General features: G+C 36.7%; 1 protein-coding gene across 1 annotated transcript in view; it reads left to right on the top strand.

Annotated features, from left to right (window-relative positions):
* The window catches only part of kcnb2b (potassium voltage-gated channel subfamily B member 2b), a 106154-nt gene extending 84958 nt beyond the window's left edge, over positions 1-21196 (top strand). Inside the window, exon 3 of the mRNA XM_081353033.1 lies at positions 15294-21196. Coding sequence (XP_081209159.1) covers positions 15294-17231 — 1938 coding nt within the window. The 3' untranslated portion in view covers positions 17232-21196. The remainder of the gene's footprint in view (positions 1-15293) is intronic.
* Positions 21197-22912: the final 1716 nt, after the last annotated feature.

Raw genomic sequence — 22912 nt, 5'->3', positions numbered from 1 at the left:
AACGCTGCGCTGCTAGAGCCGAGAGGATAAATGGTTTGTGTTGCACGGTTAAAATGAGTAGCGCTGTTTCGTTCTGCTTTTGGTGCTTAAACATTATATCGAACTCTTGTTATCGTTTATATTGTGATAATTATCGTTACCGTTTATCGCCAAGCCATGCTACAAACTATAAGCAACATGTCAAATATCTCTCATTAATTTGCAACTACATGTCAACTAACTCTCAGAGTATTAGATGATTGTTAGGTTCGGGTTAGTAGAATAAGTTGACGTACACTGTAAACCCTAACGCTCAAAATAATTAATTGGTTTGAGGACAAACTTAAATTAAACGAATTAGTTCAGTCAGATTAACTTTTATGAGTATTTAGCACTTTCTTTTTCTTTCAAGTTCACAGAACTGATATATTTTAAGTAAACTGAACTGTTTCATTGTTTTGAGTTTTATGAAATTATTTCTTTTAATTTAGACAAACTTAAGTTTAACTGAAACGGCTGGGATGTCTATTTCCCAGCATGCTTTGCCGATGGCACTCGAAAGGGAGATTAAATGCTTAAATTAAGTGTAATATAATGTTTTTTTGTGTGTAAGATTAATGTTAAGTGTGAGATTTAGTAGTGAATAATGTTCTGTAATGCTAATTTAGAAGAATTTCTGTTAATGTTGGCTTTAGTTATCATCATGGTGACAAGTGCATGCAGCTTGATTTGAGAGCAAATAATCCCTTTATATTGTTGCGCTCATACAGCAAGTGCTTCTGTATAACATACTATTGCTAATATGTTAGCAAATTAGCATGTCAGCAGATTAGCTTTTTAAAGCTAACTAAATTTATACTAATAAAAGTGTTCACATTGAGATTACATGAAAGTTTTAAGTTAATTGTATGAATTAATGTATTCATACATTTTAATTGTTCTTAACTTGAAATGTTTAAGTACAAAATAAAAAGTTCTGCTAGTTCTGCTTACTTAAACAATTGATTGCCTTAAATGTTTTGAGTTCTGCCAACTTATTCGGGTTTACAGTGTACTTCATAGATTTAAGTTATATTAACTGAATGGAATTAGTACTATTAACTTTTACTTACCCAAGTTATCTTAACAATAAGTTATTGAGTTACTTGGACACAAATCAAATATTTTTTTATGCTTAAATTGTTTGAGTTAATAAACTTAAATGATTTAAGGCAATCGGTTTCCTTAAACGGTTTGAGTTGAACTAACTCATCAGGTTTTACAGTGTACTTGCAAAGGTACATAGTCAGTAGAATGTCTGTTGGGGACCATTAAAAATAAAGTGTTAGCAGATATTAAGCAGTCTACTAATACTCTAATGACTGGTAGTTACCATGTAGGTGCAAAATTAATTACATCAGGCATCCGAACGTAAGACGACATGACAAAGTTTATTGCGTTTGTCTGCGCGCTCTGAGGCGCAAGTCATTTATGATGTACTGTAAAAAAAAAAAAAAAAAAGAAGAAGAAAAAAAAAAGAGCCACAGTGGCACAGCGTCCATTTTTATTACAGGTACTTTGCACCAATTTCCCAGGAAGTGATGATTTTGTTCTCTTGAACATCTGGGATGGAAACGCTGCTTTATTCGCAAATGTTTTATGTGATATTCCAATTTTTTGCATAAGTTAAATACTTCTGCATGTTGTAAAAGTGAATAGCCTTTAAAAGTCCACTGTTGTACATAACTCCCCCTAGTAACAACAAGTGTGACAATACAGTCATTTTGACAGTATGTGGAGTCACATAAACCTTTGGGGGTTTTTTTCACACTTATGGATCGAACTGGAAGGTATTCCCAAAATCAGATCGCCCGCTTAAGGCATTACAACTGTGGCCGCCTCTAACTTGAGGAAGTGCATGAGTACATGAGTTTTCAAATGACATATTACCTCAATTTGACAACTGACTGACTCACTCAAGTCTGAAATAACCTGCATAATCCTTGAGGTATGATATGAAAGATGTCAACCTACTGACATTCAATGTTTGCTCTCAGGGAGACTGCTGTGAATGGCGCTACTGTGCCTAAAACAACTTAAATAGAAAATTATGAGACAAGTCGTTCTTCCGTGCAGTGTATTCTCAAAGGGCAAACAATCTTCTGCATGCATAATTCAGCTTGAAGGACAGCTACTCAAAGAGTGTCATACAGAGAAAGGATAGAGTCAAAGCAAGAACTTAGCTCTTTATCAGAAGGTGCTTTCATTAAACTACCTATTAAGTGGATGAGAGCTTTCTTTTACACACCGGCAGCAAGAGACAAAAGAGTTTGCTAATTCGGTTGTTTGGGACAGCTGGGTATTTGAGCTTGTTCTATTGTTCATCTGCATCTTTCTTTTGTCCTTATTTATTTCCAATTTCTTATCCCTCCACCCCTTATACTCTGGAAAGGGAATGAGATTCTAAATCCTCTTGACATTAAATGCCTGGATCTGGTATTTGGATATGGAATATCAATAGGAACTTTAGACTAATTTCTATATTAGCTGCAACAATGACAGATAAAATGAAATCACATTTCACAATCAATGCAGCCAGCGATCGGAGAACGTGCCCGACTGGGCAGATGCATCCATAAATCTTAGTGCTTAAAATTTATGACTGTATTATTTATTTATTTTTTGGTATCCAATTACATTTTATAGTCCTCAGTGTCTATTCTTCCATGTGCACTGTGCAAAGCACATCTGATCACATTGAGGTCACACATGGGATGTTTGGTGGGAAAGAGAGTGAGTAGCCTATAACAATATATATATTGTTGTTGTTGTTTAAATTATATATTTTTTTAAGTATATATATTTTATATACATATGTTGTTCATTTTATCAGATATATACATTTCTAATATAATTTTTATTTACATATTTTTTTTTTTTTCTCATTATTATTATTATTTATTTATTTATTTATTTATTTTTATTAAGTTTATATATAAGTTTAAAAGCTTAAATCATAATTACCTTTTTATTTTAGTTTTTATTTATTGCCTTCCATACAAGACAAGCCATCAGAAGAACTTTTTTTTTTTTTTTTTTGTGTTTGGTTTATTAGGGAGCCTGTTTAAAATCCTCAAAGTGTCACTTACTCTCTGGAAGCAAAAAAAAAGGGACCGTACATAAGTGAAAGTGAGAGGACAATTTAATCGAGACACGGTTTAATCAATGTTCATATAAAAACCTGCAAGCTCCCGGTATTCAACGGCACATCTGTCATAAATGTCACGAGGACTTTTTGCAACAGTAATCCCACAATGATGCGGGGCAGAATTGAGAAAGGAAATAAACAGAGCCGGATTCCATTACGGATAATCATGTCATTCCCAGAACTGTCAAACATCTTAATCGCACATCTCCCTTGATGCATTTGTGCACTGATGACATACAGTATCAACCCACTCTGATTCCCACAGAAGTTCAAATCTATACTAACTCAGTTTTCTTGTTTTTGCTGCTATTCTTGTGCCGTTATCATAGAGGTGTGGTTTCTGGGGCAGCAGATATATTACACAGAATAAGGTTTCTATTTCAGTCTAACTTAAAGCTCAATACATGCCTAAACTATTAATGAAATGATATTATGATATTTACACACTATACAAAAGTTTGGTGTCTGTAATTATTTAGTGAGCATAAGAAGTCTCTTATGCTCTTATGCTGTAAGACATTTTTTATTGAATATATTTTAAAATGTAATTTAGTAATGTGATGACAAAGCTGAATTTTCAGCATCATTACTCCAGTCTTCAGTCACATGATCCATCAGAAATCATTCTAATATGCTGATTTGCTGCTCAAGAAATATTTCTTATTAATATACATTTTGAAAACAGCTGTACTGCAAACATTTTTGTGGAAACTGAACATCTATAACAGAAGTGTTTTATATATATTATATACTTTGTTTTTATTACTAATTAATTAATTTATTTATTTTTTGCAAGTGCAAAGCAATGAAAGCCCATTTCCAACCCAGAGTAAGTTAATAATTATAATTCGATTTAACATTTAACCATGACATTATACATTTTTTCAGGATTCTTTGATGAATAGAAAGTGCAAAAGAACAGCGTTTATTTGAAATACAAATCTTTTGTAACAATATAAATGTCTTTGTCACTTTTCATCAATTTAATGTTTCCTTGCTGAATAAGAATATAAATCTTCTTTAAAAAAATCGTACTGACCCCACACTTCTTTTTACGCCAGTGAGTTAAATAATACATTTAAATAATAATTATTTAAAATATTTTATTATACTAAATATTATTCTCTATTAGTAAGCCCAAAAGAAATTGGAGAACTTTTTTCACATTTTCTGAGCTGATTTTTGGGGGGAATCTGTGTAAAACTGTGCAATGGATTTAAATAGTTGAAATGTGTCTTAATGCACAGTAGCAGAAAGCATTAACCAAATTTGCCTAAATATATATTAAGCAATCATGATTTTGATTCTGTGTGTATCACTAATTTTACAGTAATACTGTATTTCCCTAATTAGTTTTCCGGTCAATAGTCTCTATCTGTTTTGTTAGCCTTATGTATTAGTACATACACTAGAATGAGCATGCTTGCTGTAGGTGACATGGTGCTTGCAAGTCATGAGGAAATTAGAAAAATACAAAAATCAGCAACAGACCTTGAATATGTTCAGAGAACAGATGGCAGACAAGATATGGTATTTAAGAGGCTATCATTACTTGGAAATGCACCAGAGAAGAGTGTGTGGAATGTGAGAGAGGGAAAACTCAAGTCATCCATCTCTGAAAATGTTTTGCAGTGAATAGAAACACCAATTAGTTAAAGTTACACAGGCATCTCTTCCCACAATACAGTAGCTCGCAGCTCTAAGCTGCACAACTCTCAGTTTCTGAAATGCTGATAGCCTGCAAAACATTCCAAAGAAAGAAAGAAAGAAAGAAAGAAAGAAAGAAAGAAAGAAAGAAAGAAAGAAAGAAAGAAAGAAAGAAAGAAAGAAAGAAAGAAAGAAAGAAAGGATGACCAGTGAGTGAGTGGGTGTGAATCTGTTATTCATTACGGTTCCTTTCATGTCCTATCAGCCCACACAGCTGGAGATGCTGCTCATGAACTGAGCTTCACATTTTAAGGTATAGATTGAGTGAACCCCGAGAGTGCCGTTGCATAGTTATAAGACAAAAAAAGACTCCAAAATGCTGAGTGCCCTCCTTTGAATAAAACTGGCTATGTTTAAATTACTGCAAGTAGTAATGGAAGCACGGCATGCGTGTTTAAGAGGAAGGATGCTCTGGCCTGATGTGTGTTTCCAGTTTCTTCGAGGTGGCTGTGCTTCTGGGCATTGAAAGCCATAGGGCAGCTCATTCCCACAATGTTTACTGAATCATGAGCATAGCTGGTCTGCCTCAAGGTGTCCTGAAGACATCGTAAATACAAAAACACTTCTCTTTTGGAGTGACAATGCATAAGGATTCTAGATAAGCACAGAGTATCCAATTGGTTCTTTGGATGATTCATGAAAAATGCAATTAGGACTGTAGGATATTTACTGTATTTTGCATCAGTGTTGTTTTGGGATTATTTATATACTATTATTTAATAATATTGTATATTCAGTTTTAATTTAATTTTATATTGTCTTTTTTATTTTATATCTGTATAGCTTTATTTTTATTCAGTTTTAGTTAACACTTTCAATCTACTTGTCTACTGCAATGGCTATTTGGTTCAAATTATATTCCTCTGAGGAAAAAATATATCTAAGCCATTTTAGAGAGATACTGTATCAAGTATATCAGTATATACACTCACCTAAAGGATTATTAGGAACACCATACTAATACTGTGTTTGACCCCCTTTCGCCTTCAGAACTGCCTTAATTCTACGTGGCATTGATTCAACAAGGTGCTGAAAGCATTCTTTAGAAATGTTGGCCCATATTGATAGGATAGCATCTTGCAGTTGATGGAGATTTGTGGGATGCACATCCAGGGCACGAAGCTCCCGTTCCACCACATCCCAAAGATGCTCTATTGGGTTGAGATCTGGTGACTGTGGGGGCCATTTTAGTACAGTGAACTCATTGTCATGTTCAAGAAACCAATTTGAAATGATTCGAGCTTTGTGACATGGTGCATTATCCTGCTGGAAGTAGCCATCAGAGGATGGGTACATGGTGGTCATAAAGGGATGGACATGGTCAGAAACAATCTTCAGGTAGGCCGTGGCATTTAAACGATGCCCAATTGGCACTAAGGGGCCTAAAGTGTGCCAAGAAAACATCCCCCACACCATTACACCACCACCACCAGCCTGCACAGTGGTAACAAGGCATGATGGATCCATGTTCTCATTCTGTTTACGCCAAATTCTGACTCTACCATCTGAATGTCTCAACAGAAATCGAGACTCATCAGACCAGGCAAAATTTTTCCAGTCTTCAACTGTCCAATTTTTGTGAGCTCGTGCAAATTGTAGCCTCTTTTTCCTATTTGTAGTGGAGATGAGAGGTACCCGGTGGGGTCTTCTGCTGTTGTAGCCCATCCGCCTCAAGGTTGTGCGTGTTGTGGCTTCACAAATGCTTTGCTGCATACCTCGGATGTAACGAGTGGTTATTTCAGTCAAAGTTACTCTTCTATCAGCTTGAATCAGTCGGCCCATTCTCCTCTGACCTCTAGCATCAACAAGGTATTTTCACCCACAGGACTGCCGCATACTGGATGTTTTTCCCTTTTCACACCATTCTTTGTAAACCCTAGAAATGGTTGTACGTGAAAATCCCAGTAACTGAGCAGATTGTGAAATACTCAGACCGGCCCGTCTGGCACCAACAACCATGCCACGCTCAAAATTGCTTAAATCACCTTTCTTTCCCATTCTGACATTCAGTTTGGAGTTCAGGAGATTGTCTTGACCAGGACCACACCCCTAAATGCATTGAAACAACTGCCATGTGATTGGTTGATTAGATAATTGCATTAATGAGAAATTGAACAGGTGTTCCTAATAATCCTTTAGGTGAGTGTACATAATGCTGAACTTTAATTATAATAAAATAATACAATTATAATTGTTTAGGCTATATAACCCAGCCATATCTGCACTAAATTATTCTTATATATATATTGATTGGATCGTATGGATTGGCAGGTACATTGTGGGAAACTGCTGCTCTATTGCTCCAAACCTGGCTCAGCTTTCAGTGTATGACAGAGAGTGTTTTCTTCCACTCCCCCACACCCATCAATCCGTCACAGAACCTGCTGTACAACATTTACAAGGGTATTTACTGGTGCATTCAAAGAATTGTCTCGTATTGAAGCTTAAGGCTAGATTGTTCTCTCTGGGCCTTTGACAAACGGTTTAAGAGAAGCCGTGTCAATAATATAGGCATCTGTCAAAGAGAGAAGGACAGACTTTGAAGAGAAGATGTCATGCGTGAAGATACAGACTCGAGGTTTAGAACAAGACAATGCCACCGGCGCTATGAATGGCTAGGTAAGTCAATGAGAGCTAATAGCAAGCACTTTCAGTCTGATTAGATTTACCTATTGGAAAGTCATTACACTAGAAGCCGTGGCTCCAGGGTTTCCCCTCAACCTTTTACAAGAGTGCATCAATTATACATGGCAGTCATTTGTCAAATTGATTTTAAAAACGGGATGTTTTGTTTGCACTTCTGTCTTTTCCTTATGTCCCAAAAGCGATAAGTGATGTCTGTATTAGTGAATTTTAGATTAAGGGCCTCATTAAGAGGAACATTCTGAGTGGTGATGAAATATTCACTAAAGCATGTCAAGACACATTATTGATCATATTAGGAATGGTTAAAGGAAGATGAAGAGGCTGGTTGTCTTTATTAGCGTCATTAATTGAAAACAGCCAGAGCATGACACACAAAGGACTGAATTTAATCAAGTACATCGATGGATTCCTCTTTTATATTCAGGTACTCCACAGTGGGGTTGTTTGAATCTTGAAGAAGTGGTGTAATTTGTAGACCTTGCATTCAGTGAAGCATATCTCCGCATCATGAAATATCATCTGTGGGCCACTTGACACTCCTGACTTTATTTTTCTGTTTTTTTTTCTCTGCTTTATGGATCAGCGGTCATTTCTCTTGAAGCTAAGATTGGCTTAGCTCCCAAAGCCCTTAAAACCTTGGAGCTTGTACAACCAAAATTTTTCATAGCCCAGTCAATAAAGTCTCCGGGGCCTCGACGCTGTGAAGATGAGTCTGGGACCAACCTGAGCAAAGCTGTCTGTAGCCAGTGCCAATCACATCACTCGTATTTGCCATGGCAGTCAAACACGTACTGACCTCCTGAAGCTCAGCAACATTAACATTTGTTTCATTTTATTCGCCACATTTTAAACAGCCAAGATTCGTCGCGATAAATCAATGCTTATAAACTATAGTAACTTCAAAGGTTTGGAGCTGGTATGTCATGACTAGTATGATAACTAAGAAATAAACTGCATAAACAGAAAACGCTGGCCACAAAAACACCAAGCATGTATGGAAGTATGGAAACTAATTCAATAATAATTCAAATTATTAAAAAATGCATTTCAATGCGTTTGCTTTCTCTCGCAAAACTTGCATTCCCAAGAAGCTTTGCATTTAGTCATAAGTTGTTCGAGAACGTGCAAAGTTTTCTGAACGAACACACAGCAGAGTAATTATTGCTCATCTATGACTCTGAGCAGCTCAGTAGTGACATTTCTAAATGAATCAGTGTTTAGAACAAATCAGTTGAGTGAATGTTTCACTGAAAAATAAAAAGTAATCCATTTGGAACAATACTAGCATACTACACGGTTCCAAATTTAGCAAGTCACTTGTTTTGTGTCTGAATTATTCAGCGTTTTGAACCAAGCGAATAAATGATTCAATGAATCATAATACAGTCACTAAGCACAACCTACTGGTGTATTGATGCAAGTTAAAAAGTCTTACCATTAATGCTCAGACTAAGAGTCGACAACACGACAACAATGTATTAAAAACAAAACAGTTTTCCCTTCGCGTTTTTTGCGTACAGACGACAACATTGTCAAAACGATCCCCATTCACACGAATCTGCGAAAACGATTAAAAAGCTGTATTATGCATATCAGGCTAGTAGTTGGCAATGTCACTTTGTAAAGAAAAACTACGAGCCTATAGACTGAAGATGTAATACGCATGTGCACAACGCCACGAATTCATGTTTTTACAGTTTACACGGAGACGATAATGGTATCGTTTTCAAAAACATGCACTTTGAAACCCGTTTTCAAAAGTTTGCGTTTTCAGGCCCCCAAAATGTCGTTGTCGTGTAAGTGAATGGGCAAAACGCATTAAAAAAATCTGTTTTTGGTTTAAAATGGTGTCGTATAAATAAACATTTACTGATGCAATGTAACATTTCATAACTGGCACTCAACCTGAATACTGTATATCTTTTTCTCTGTTCATCTTTTGTCTCTAAGAAGGAAGCTCCACAATGACAGTGTATTTCACCTTTCCTCCCTGTTGGAACAGCAAGCACCATGTACCATATATTCCTCTGACTCTCTTAATAAAAATATTTGAGTATAACATTGGGTGATCCTTCAGCATTTCCCCAGTCATAACGACAGGAATTGATCCCATACTACCCCATCTGTGCACTCGTATTGATGACGTGGGGCAGCAAACTGTCCCACTTCAAGGTGCATCAGGCACGATTATGTACAAAGTGGCCGATCAATATGGCTTGGCAGAGCTTGCTCTTTGCAGTGTCCATAATGTGATGTGTACTCAATCAATAACCTCTCTAGGTTGACAGAAAGACTGGTGTGGCCCAGGGCATTTCTCTCGCATGCCGTGTAGGTAAGAGCCAACCAGGCCGAGGCAGGAAATTACACGGCTGTCCACCATGACAGTTGGAAGATCGGAAGTTAGTGTCCCAGTGGAAGAAAATATCCATAGGTCTGGATGGAAGAGGTGACAGGTGACTAAAACCTTGGGACCATAAAGCAAGAAGATGTTGCATACTTTAGTGGGTTTGGCCAGATTTAAGTCTTTCATTATTGAACATCTTTAAATGAAAAGATATGGAATGAGGAAAGAGATGCTTGCTCAACTCTCTTGGTTTGGCTGGATGTGGCAAGACCAAAGGCTCTTGAGCTTGTCTGAGCAGTCAGTGAGACTTATGTCCACATAAGCAGAAGTTGAAGTGGAATTTCTTTTATTTATTTGCTCTCCTCATTCACATTCCGATGACACAAAGCGGTCTGAGAAACATCGGCCAGCCTGGGAATACGTCCATAGCCCTTTGATTATTTGCTGCAGTCTTGGAAAAGTCTTGGAGTCATTTTGTCTAGCATACTGTGTTTAATATATATTTTCCATATTGATTTGTCACAGGAGTTTTACCCATATTTTGAATTACGCTTTGCATTGTGTTGTGTTTCAGGGTTAAAGAAAACAACTAATGTCCTGGCAGAAAATTAAAAGTACCTTTTCAGTTTTTCTATGAATTTTTTCTTACAATATAGTGACCGTTTTTGTCCTTTGACCATTTTTTTCTTTCAATTTTGTAAATAGTTCATCATGTAATTTTTTGTGCATTTTAGTTTTAGTTCATTTTACTAAGACTAAAATTGTAAATATTAAAATAGAACAGTTTCATTTTGCACTTGTCAATTAAAATGCTACTTGACTTTAAAAATGACTTTAAATTAATATGGAAAATGTTTGAATATGGAAAATGCCAGGTCTTTTTAGAGATTTTTCACCACATGCTGGACAAAACATTTAATCTCAAAACTCATGTAACACATTTTATAGATTTATTGGAAGCTGCTGGATGAGCTTTTGTTACAGTCAAAACAACCACAGGCAATGACGTAAACGGACAAGCAGAAGCGAGCGACCTTGCAGACTTGTTCCTAGGTCAGAATGAGAGGGCTTGGGTCCTTTCAAAAGGATTATCCCAATAAACCCATGAAGCAGAAATGGATGCACATCGTAATTTATCTCTTTAACAACTCCCGCTTCATTTAAGTTAATGCTGGCCACTATAGGATTCACTGAAATAAGGTCTGACACTTTGGTCCGTATTCATTTGACCCCACTCTCTCTAATGTTGCCTGTGGGTATGTGATTTTCAAAGCTGTTTGGAAAGTGCAAGCATGTGACCGATTGATAGAAAGTGCTGAGGTGGGAGGATAAATAAAATGTATGACTTATAGTACCTAAATTAATTTCACAACACATTGTGTATAGACAAGTCGCTCCTGCACGTGCAGTACAGATAAAGGGCACATTGCTATTGCTGTAATTCGGAACGGGATTGAAGTTGCTCAGGAGAGTAGAAGTGAGACGGCACTTCATGTCCTTAGAACACCATGACTTCACAGTTCTTCAGTAAATCCATGCTTGACTGATGGGACATGCTGCTAATAGGTTTCCACCGAGTGCTCATTAGAATACTTCCTGAACCACAAGCGCTATTGCTTTACAAAATGTAGAAAAGCGGGAGCTTTGTGGACTGAGATAAAAGGCATTACCTCATTTCATGGCCATTTCTTTGGTCTTGAGCATTCCTTATATTATGGTTTAACATTGTATGTGGTCGGCTTGTAATAGTGGACTGATTCAGAGGTTTTAAAAGAGCGGGCACTGAAGCCGCTCCCTTTATGACATCATAATCACTTTATTCACCACTGCAGACATGCAGTATAATTTGCATTAACGGTGCAAAAACAATACAGTAGAAATCAACGCAGAAATGACAAATGGAATGATGAGCCCCATTTGTGGGACCAAAGCAAATTATTAAAATATTTGGTTACACTTTATTTTAAGGTGTCATTGTTACAGTGTAATTCTATATTTAAGTACTGAGTAATATTAAGCAACTACATGTACTTACTATAGGGTAAGGGTATAGGATCTGGTTGAGGGTTAGTTGCATGTAATTTGGCATAATTTACTGTTATTACTAAGTACATGTAACATATGTAACAAGGACATTGTAAAATAAAGTGTTACCAAATGTTTTATACACTACTGTTCAAAAGTTTGGGGTGGGTAAGAATTTTTAAAATGTTTTTTGAATAAGTCTCTTATGCTTAGTTATCAAGGCTGCATTTATTTTATCAAAAATACAGTAAAAACAGTCATATTGTGAAGTAGTATTACAATTTCAATGTTACTATATATTTTAAAATGTAATATTCCTGTGATATCAAAGCAGATTTTTCAGCAGCCATTACTTCAGAAATGTCTTTCTTTATTGTCACTTTTGATCAATTGAATGTGTCTTTGCTGAATAAAACTATAAATAGCTTATTCCTACTGATCCCGAACGTTTGAATGACAGTGTGGAAACTATTTGAATTAAATGGATAGTTCACCCAAAAATGTAAATTCTGTCATTAATTACTCACCCTCATGTAGTTCCAAACCCGTAAGACTTTCGTTCATCTTTTAAAATATTTTAAATGAAATCTGAGAGATCCTCCACTTCAAAAAATGCATATGAGATTGTAAAAATAAAATCCATATGAATTGAAGGGTTTAGTCCAAATTTTCTAAAGGGACACGATCACTTTATATGATGAACAGATTGAATTTAGGCTTTTATTCACATATCAACCTCACACATCATCAACACACATCAGATTTGGTATTGAAGCTCACAATGGAACCAATGAGGTTTGTTCTTGCACATACAGCATGCACGGCATCTGTTTATGTTTGCTGATCAATGTTTATATGTGAATAAAAGCCTAAATTCAACCTGTTGATCATATAAAGCGATCAAGTCTATTCAGAGATTTTTTACTAAATTGCTCAATTCATATGGATTAGTTTTACAATCTCTTCATGAACTTTTTGAAGCTTCAAAATGGTAGTTGTGTGGACTGTCTGTGGAGGGAGAGAAATCTCTCAAAATGTATTTAAAATATCATCATTTTTTGTTTCGAAGATGAAGATAAATGAAGGATTCATTTATTCAAGATTTTACAGGTATCCCCAAAACAATATTTTAATATTTTAAGTTTGCTTTCGCTTTAGTACAGTGATTATTTAAAAGTCAGTTATTTATTGTTGAAAACAACATGTTGTATATGTTCTCATTTTAATGGGTCTTTATAGATACATTTAAGCAATGACTATGTTCATAGACATCTTCATATAATTTTACTACTGTAAAATTATAGACATACAAGTTGAAATACCTAAATGAAAACTTGCTATTGATTGCATTCATGGCACAATTTCAGTGTATAATCCAGACAGAATTCTTCAAAAGAAAGGAGATTGTTCACTCCTCTGACACGCCAAGGTCAGAGAAAGCTATGTGGCCTTCAGAATTACCCGAACTGCGCTAGAGATGATTGAGAGAACTCTCTCGTAATAAATATCAATCCTGCTCTCATTTATAAAAGGTTCTAAGCCTGCCATGGAAGATTTGATTCATTAGCCCTAATACTCCTGGAGACCTTCTCTCGACCGCCATCAGAATAATAGTCACCTTTCATCTGCTTCAACAAAAAAACGGTTTAACAAAAAAATGTAATTCATTTACATTTAAAAAATATCATTTATTAGAATGTATATTTAAAAAAAAATGTTATATTACAATTTGCAAAAATATATTTCTTAGTCTTCCCCCCCCCCCCCCCAAATACCAGAGCCAGTAATTGTTACTTGTGCATAAAACTGTCTTCTGCAGTTTCGAAGCTGTTCACTGCACTGGCTTATGTAATAGAGTCATGGTTCACCACAGGAAATGGAGCATTAGCATGTGGTTTTACATTGGCCAGAAATCCATATTTTGTAAAGGAAGATAAATTACACATATAAAACACTTAAATAACTAATTTACCATTTAAAATGATGCAAAATTGACCAGAAATTCTAGATGTTTAATTATAAATTATGTCATTTTAATATGCTGCTTGCTCTGAAGCTGAGCCTTGAGTTTATTTTGTTTGCGTATAATCGCAATCTTGCAAAACATCTGAAGATGCAGGAGATTACAAAGGAATACAAGATAAAGAACATTATCACAATGCGTCAGGTTGTGAGTCCATGTGACGAGTTACATATGACCAAATCCCTCTTTCACTGGATTGCCAGACTTTAAAGGAGAATAATAAAAGCAATCATTGAGAGAACAAAGAATTGCCAGGACTGTCTTTAAAAAAGGCAAAGAGCGATACTTTTGTTTACTAGACTAGCATGGTAAAGCCATGATTTAACAAAGTTTGAGGACGGGTGACAAATGGGTCATGTTGAATGAACAACTCTCAGCAGATAGGGCGCAGTGAGAGATACGTGGGTGAAGGGACGGCTGTGTTCTTCGACCTGCTCTTACTGGAAAAGCTCAGCCTGCAGTTGGTCAATACAGGCAGGAAGGTCTTCTCACGCTTGATCCTCCCACTCATTCATTTACTGAAGCCATTTACGGGCAGAGAGCTGGGTCACTTCATTCATGCCCATGTTTGTTATTCATAGCATACGCTCGCTCATTCATTGAGGTCCATTTTAACACAGGTAATCAAAGAAAATGGGATGCTATTTTTGTCCCGGTTTTATTTATAACCTTATTTTTCCGGTTTCCGGTCCCACCTACGGCACACAAACAGAACAAGCATGGAGACGGACTCCTCTTATCATAGCAAAATGGTTTTTATGTTATTAATTTTTTCAGAGCAGTTCTAGGAACAGGGAAATTGGTCTTGATGCTTGAGATGCATAAAGCACACAAGGACAGGCATGCAAAAGAAAGTTTGGTGATTACTTTTGAGGATGTAAAGGATGAATTCAAGGCAAATCATGTCACTATTTTTTAAACTTAAATTGGATTCTTGGTGCCAACAATATTTACTTGAAGAGCAAATGCATCCTTAAATAAAAACAAATCAATTTTTAGTGGAAAATTAAATAGTATATTGTAAATAATATAAATAATATTAAATTGTCCTCTAAAAATGGATTTGTTATCATTTAAGGATTTAAATTAAGTGAACCCTTAGAGAGAGAGAGAGAGAGAGAGAGAGAGAGAGAGAGAGAGAGAGAGAGAGAGAGAGAGAGAGAGAGAGAGAGAAGGGCTTTGTGCTTTTATGCCTCTGTTGGTTGCATAAACGAGTACACAATTTAACTAAACATATTTTTGCAACTTTAACTTCAGCAACTCAACAAAATCTTTTGCTCTACAGATTCATTGAACATTTTGCATAATGATCCAAGAATGTCAAACAAAATAAAATAAAAAAATCATAATAACTTAAGCTTCTTTTTTTCTTTCTCTTGCAGATATTGGCCATCATATCCATTCTGTTCATCGTTCTTTCAACAGTTGCACTGTCCCTGAACACCTTGCCCGAACTCCAAGTGATCGACGAATTTGGCCAAGCCAATGACAATCCTCAACTCGCTCACGTTGAAGCCGTGTGTATCGCATGGTTTACAATGGAGTATCTCCTGCGCTTCCTGTCATCACCAAACAAGTGGAAATTCTTCAAAGGGCCACTAAATGTCATTGACTTGTTAGCTATATTACCCTACTATGTCACTATTTTTCTGACCGAGTCGAACAAAAGTGTGCTGCAGTTCCAGAACGTGAGGAGGGTGGTGCAGATATTCCGCATCATGAGAATATTGAGGATTCTGAAGTTGGCGAGACATTCGACAGGACTGCAGTCTCTTGGATTCACCCTCAGGCGCAGCTACAATGAGCTCGGCTTACTCATATTGTTCTTAGCCATGGGAATCATGATATTTTCAAGTTTGGTCTTCTTTGCAGAGAAGGATGAGGATGCAACCAAATTCACCAGCATCCCAGCTTCGTTTTGGTGGGCTACAATCACCATGACGACAGTGGGCTATGGAGATATTTACCCACAGACTCTGCTTGGCAAAATAGTCGGTGGACTTTGCTGCATTGCTGGAGTGCTGGTCATTGCCTTACCCATCCCTATTATTGTGAATAACTTTTCCGAGTTCTACAAGGAGCAGAAACGACAGGAGAAAGCCATCAAGAGAAGAGAGGCCTTAGAACGAGCCAAGAGGAACGGAAGCATTGTCTCAATGAACCTGAAAGATGCCTTCGCACGAAGCATGGAGTTAATGGACGTTGCCGTGGACAAAAATGACGATAAACAGCCAATGGACAACCACCTATCTCCGAGCCGGTGGGGTATTCCACAGCGCACATCCTCGGATACCAGCCTCAGATCCTTTGACAAGAAGTTTCCCGACAGCGGCCAACACGGGTCACGGGAATTCGTCAGAACGCCTAGTCCACAGCATCTGAACGTTCAGAAACTGGAGGAAATGTATAACCAGATGACAAAGACACAGTCCTTCTCGGATCTCAGCACAACCAACAGCACACAACCTGTGGCCGTGTCAAAACATGAGGTAGAGTTGGAGATGAAGGAAGTCCCGACTGCCAATGAGGGGCAACCCAAGGAAAGAGCCATCACAGAGGTCAGAAGCATATCGAGCGTTGACAGCTTTGCAAGCTGCGCTGCTGAATTTGGACAGGGTGAGAAGGCATCCACCCCTTCAAATACAGCAGAGCAGATTCAGCAAAGGCAACCGAAAGTACCTCTGACTATTCAACTCGGCCAGCTGACCCCCTCTGAAATAAGTCCCGTGGAGAACTCTGGGACTGTCAACCGAGACACTGACCTGCAACCAGATGGTGAGAACTTCAACGAGGTTGTAGAGAACATCAGAAGCTCTATTCGTGGCACGAATCCAATGAAGACAAAGAGCCTCAAAGTCAACTTCATTGAAACGCCAGAGAACGCTCCTCTGACACCGCCTAACACTTCTTCTCCACAGGATGTCAACAACAGTCTGGAAGATGACTCCCCGGAGGGAGAGTGCTCTCCTCTCTGTTCGGATTCGGAGACGCTGGGTAGTATCCCAATAAAAGGCTTGGTTCTTTCTCCGAAGATGCTGGCCGGCAGATACCATCCTGGTGAGACGGCGCTGCTTCTGGGGAACCTGGAGGAACAGGAGTACCATGAGGAACAGAACCAAATGGAAGTGGCTTCTGCAGCCATCTCCACGCCCAAACGAGCAGCACAGAACTGCACTGTCGGTGTAGTCAGTGGTAATGAGGAGGAAAAGCCAGACTCCAACCAAACTGAACACAAGATGGAGAACCACATGTTTACGCCGGAGATCCATCTAATGCCAGGGGATGGCAATCACTCGCCATCTTGCGAAACCGGGATGTGACTGTGGCCTGACATTTGGACAGAATGGAGAGCACTGGGGGAGAAAAGGCACACAGATGTGGTCTGAAAGATATTTTTGCATGGCATGAAAAGTCCCTTGTAATTGTGTTATTGTCAATAGCGCAAACGAGACTGCAGTTCTTGCAGACGAGACCTGGAGAATGCGGGTGCAAACTAGAGGCTTGTTTAGAATGTATTTACCAAACAATGAGGACATCGTTGACCTACCTGTACATTTTACCTTTTCACTTGTTTTATCATTTTATAGAGACAGTCAGAACATGAGCATGCATATTAACAAAGCTGTTTTACGGTGCTTAGTTTGCTGAGAGCACTCCACGGTAAATATAGAGACTACAGCAATGAAAATGCACAGAGGGCAAAGTAGATATCAAAAGGGTTTTTTGTTAGCCTTTTTTCTGTTTTAAAGAGGGAATTTTTCATCAAAGACTGTGAAAAGAGAGCTGCAAAGTAGCGACGTATTGAAACATATCATGACTTTCTTTAGAAAAGCAATGTGTACCTAATGCAGATGTGTTTTGTGTTACGATTTAGGAATGGTCTATAATGTCACATATTTATTTGGGGATTTTATTTGATTCATTTGATTATTTTTGGTTTGATACTCAAATTAGCAGCATCAAAATCTTGATTTAATGACCAGATGGATTGCTCCACCTTTTTTTCTTCTTGATATTAAAGTTGCATATACACCTATAGTTGCCAAATGAGACTAGCAATCAGATAATATACAGTAGATGAAAATGCTAATTATTTATTGACATTTATGTATCACGATAGCTTCTCAAAAAAAAAAAAAACAAGCTTAATAACCTGCTCTTAAGTTCAAACATGCATCGCACAAACACATGGTTACAGCAGGTATGTATGTCTTAACTTATCTTTACATAATCAAATATACCATAGCACAGCAAACAGTTGAATTTTGTACAATTAGTCAATGATCAAACCATTAAAACCTCTGGTCATTCTGGTCATTAAAACCTACAAATATTGTTCACACATTTCCCTTTTAAAACTAAAAACCTCAATCCTCTTGGTTTATCAAAAGGACCAAAACCCAAACTATGTTTTGATTTACACAGACATCCAAGTTATTCTTTTTTTTCTATTTGACAAGAGTACAGTAGTGTAAATGGCACTACGGTTAATTTTTCACACGATTTCACCACATCTGTATCATTCAGATGCCTAACCTTTGAGTCATTTCTTAACAGAAACTCACATTTGTCCAGTTTTACTGAGTATTGAAGAATATTTATTTCTCTTTTGAGTTATGTATTATCATCTGGCCGAGTTTTTTTCATTTTTATTACTGTCACCTGAGAAAATATTCATTTTATGTTGCCTTTATTTCAAGATTGCTGGAAGTATATGTATATTACTTGCTTTGGCATGGCGGTTGGCTGATTGTTCAAAATGTACATTGTGTTTGGAGAAATCTAAATGGGCCGAATGAAGATTGTGAAAAGACAAGGAGGAGGAACTCAAGACTTCAGCTGGCTCTCGCGGTTACCCTATAGTGGAAAGTGCAATACAGCATACTGCAATCTATGCAGGCCAAGAATTGTGGCACTTTATTTACAGTCTAATGGATTTGTAAGTGTACAGGCAGAGACTTCAATTGTATTTTTCAGATGATATATCTTTAATATTTAAAATATCAGTGTTACCACTCAAAAAAGATTTGACGTTTTACAAAAACACTGCGTGGCTGTCAGAATCACTCCGGTTATACTCTTCAAACAAGATTCTCTTGACAAAATCGACCAGGAGGGTCTTTTATAAATGTCTACAAACAGGTCCATTTGAAATATGAAAAACAAACTTGTGAAATGATTTAATGGGCTCATGAAAAGTATTTTATGTTTTATTAATTAATGCTGACAGTGGTTCTATTTTTTCTAAACCAAAATTCTGCACGACCACAATTTCCTGCCATATGGTGGTTTAAATGACACGTGCCTGTTCATAAACATTTATGAGAAGGCTACAAATAAGTTGGCTTTGTTCATATAGCACTGTACAGAAAATTATACTTTTTATAGGGGGAAAAAAATCAGGTCTTTAAGTAATAGATATGCGTAATATTAAGTTCTCAGGTTTTCTACGACACTAATCTTCTAATATGGTGGATGTCTACGTTTTCCTCATTTAAAGAAAGCATCGTCTTGTTTCTTTTGTTGTCGTTGTTTTTTAAAAAGAAAATCATCACATGCCTGTTTTGGTTTTGACAGACTGTTGAATAATGGCCCATCTCATGCATTCCCACAGGACGGTCAGCTTCCCTGCTGTGCTTTATATGCCTCATATACAATGGCCCCCAAAAGGATTTGGACAAAATGTATGATATTTTTAACAAAATATCAAATGAAGTGGCATTTATTTTAAAGACATATAGCACAAGCACACTTTTAAAGCAAAACGTTTTACAAAAAGACATGTTAGGTTTCAAAATTGGGACACTTTCTGGTTGTCAAATGTTGACGTACAGTATATACTAGAAGGAAAATGACTCAATCACTTTGAAAAATCAAGAGAAGTTGAGAAGAGCATCATGCAAATGCTACTTGGTGTGATATTTTGTATCAAATGCAATGACATTCACACAAGTGTCCAAATATTATGTGGAGATAATTATCGAGGGTACGATGAATGAAGTTTTGTTACCAGTTTTGTGCCTGGCTAGGCACCTCTGTTATGATTAATGAATGGAAATGGTTTTCAGAGCAAGATATTTTTTCAGCATGTTAAATCTTCTACAATTTCCTCAGTACCGTATATACACATCAACAACTGTTTAAAAGGAATAGTTCAACAACAAAAAAGAAAATTCTGTTATTTATTCACCCCCATGTCTTTCCAAACGTGTATTACTTCATTTCTTCTGTGGAACTTAGAAGATATTTTGTCCTTACAATGAAAGTCAATTGGGTTCAGTCTTGTTTTGGGCACCAATGACTTTCATTATATAGACAAAAACAGTTGAAACATTCTTCAAAATATCTTCTTTTGTGTTCCACAGAGAGAGAGAAAACATGAGGGTGAGTAAATGATGACACTTTCCTTTTTCTTTTCTTTTTTGGATGAACTATCCCTTTAAAGATATCGGATACCATAAACACAAGCAAGATGAAATGCTGTCCCATATCATATAAGTGCTTGCATATGCTCAGAAATTCAATTTCAGAGCCTTGATCATTTGAACATATCATATCTTGTTAATTGGTATCCCAATATACTGTTTTTATCTGTCAACGGCAGACTCTCATGTGTATCGCAGCATTTCATGATTACAGTTCAGATTCAAATATTGCACAAATAAAAGTTTCACACCATAGCACCTGTTGAATCAAGACAAATGAGTGGGGCTCAAAGTCGGTACTGTTAAACTTTTGTTTTCTTCATAACTCAAACAACCAGGCAATCACCTGCTTTTTTACCTGTAGCATGTCATCATATGACTATAGAAGCTTCTCCCATGAGCCTTTATGGGAGCAGTAGATGCAAAGGGATTTGTGTCTGTGTGACTTTGCTCATGTGTAAAGGGTAAAATGAACTCTAACAGCTGATGGACTGTGAACAAGCATGTTTCTCATAACATGATCATGTGTGATATATTGTCTTGGCAAGTGTGTGTTTTATTTTATTTTTTGTTTGTTTGTTTGAAAGCGAGGTTAAATATGAATGTGTCATCCATCTGTCATAGCCTGTTCTCCCATGCATACATTGTATTTCTTCCTCTCACTGCCTCTTTTCTGTTTTTGTTTGTTTAAGTGTTATCTTGTATCTCAATGTCCGTAGACACCTTTACACTGCAGACTGTTTCTGCACATATCAGCATCTTTGAATGCATGTAGTAGTCTGTACAATTATGTGATCACAGAACACTTTGTCATGGTACATGTATGTCAACATTTCTGTAAAATAAACCGCATTGTCTATGTTAAGTCTACTAGCATATGCAGGATATCAAATAAATGTGTAAATAACTCACTTGTGTTCTGCACCTTCCATCTCCTGTCTTTATTCAAGCCTTTTCCTCTTCATAGTACAGAAAAACTGCAAATGTACGCAAAAAATTGCACAAATTACATAACATGTAAATCAGGAAGACTTTCAAATCGTTGTGGTGTGCATGACATTTTTTTTATCAGTTTCCACAAAAATATTAAGCAGCACAACTGTTTTCAACATTGATAATAATAAGAAATGTTTCTAGAGCACCATTAGAATTATTTCTGAAGGATCATGTGACACTGAAGACTGGAGTAATGATGCTGAAAATTCAGATTTGCCATCATCACAGGAATAAATTACATTTTAGAATATATTCAAATAGAAAACAGTTAATAATAATTCATATTATTAAATTATTACTGTATTTTTTATCAAATAAATGCAGCTTTGGTGAGCATAAGAAACTTAATTTAAAAATATCGTATTAATTATACAATAAAAACATCTTACCGACTGCAAACTTTTGAACAGAACTGTGCCTGCGGCTCTTCAGGTGCCCACTCATTCCTTGCTCTTGGGTGTATTTTCTGTAGGATGTCGGAAAAACAAAAGACAATAAACATGTTTACAAGACTGACATGTAATCGAACGTAATATCTTGTGAGGTTTCACAGCCTGAGACAAAAGCAGCAGGTACGTTTTTCTTGTTTAATAACTTTGTCAATCCAAAATGAATAGAAAATAGGTGATATCATGAATGACAAACTTGCCATATTAAGATCAAATATGGCCTTTATTCCATCCGCTTGGTGGAGGAAAAGTGTAGATTTTTTTTATATAAATAGTATAACTATTTATTAAATAGAAAATAATTTATTCGCAATATAATTTACATGCTCTAAACATCATTTCAGCCTTAAAGGGATAGTTCGGCCAAAAATGATATTAAACCCATGATTTACTCACCCTCAAGCCGTTCGAGATGCATATGTCAATCATTTTTCAGATGAACACATTTTCAGTTATTTTAGAAAATGTCTTAGATCTTTCAGTGGTTGTAATGTGAAGTTATGGGGTCCACCTCCTTCAAGTCCCAAAAATGTGCATGCATCCTTCACAAAAGTAATCCATCCGGCTCCAGGGGGATAAATGAAGGCCTTCTGAGGATAATCCGTGCGGTTTTGTCGTAAAAATATACATATATAAAACTTTATAAATGAAAACGTCCTACGTCATACGCCAGCATCCATCTCCGTGAACGCGCGTCGACCGTTGCCGGAAGCAAGATATTTTCATTTCTAAAGTTTTATATATGTATATTTTTACGACAAAACCACACGGATTATCCTCAGAAGGCCTTCGTTTATCCCCCTGGAGCCGGATGGATTACTTTTGTGAAGGATGCATGCACATTTTTGGGACTTGAAGGAGGTGGACCCCATAGCTTGACATTATAACCATTGAAAGATCTAAGACATTTTCTAAAATAACTGAAAATGTGTTTGTTTGAAAAAAGATTTACATATGGATCTCGAACGGCTTGAGGGTGAGTAAATCATGGGTTAAATATCATTTTTGGCCGAACTATCCCTTTAAAGAATTTTTGAAGCAATGTTAGAAGTTTTGAAGCAATAATACACAGAGTAATTTGCTTTTGTGCAAATGCATTCTAAGGCTTTTATTAAAATGTAACGAAATCTG

Source organism: Scardinius erythrophthalmus (genome assembly GCF_964197995.2).
Source record: "Scardinius erythrophthalmus genome assembly, chromosome: 22".
Taxonomy (NCBI): Eukaryota; Metazoa; Chordata; class Actinopteri; order Cypriniformes; family Leuciscidae; genus Scardinius; species Scardinius erythrophthalmus.
The sequence above is the reverse complement of the archived record's forward strand: the minus strand, read 5'-3'. Positions and strand labels throughout refer to the sequence as shown.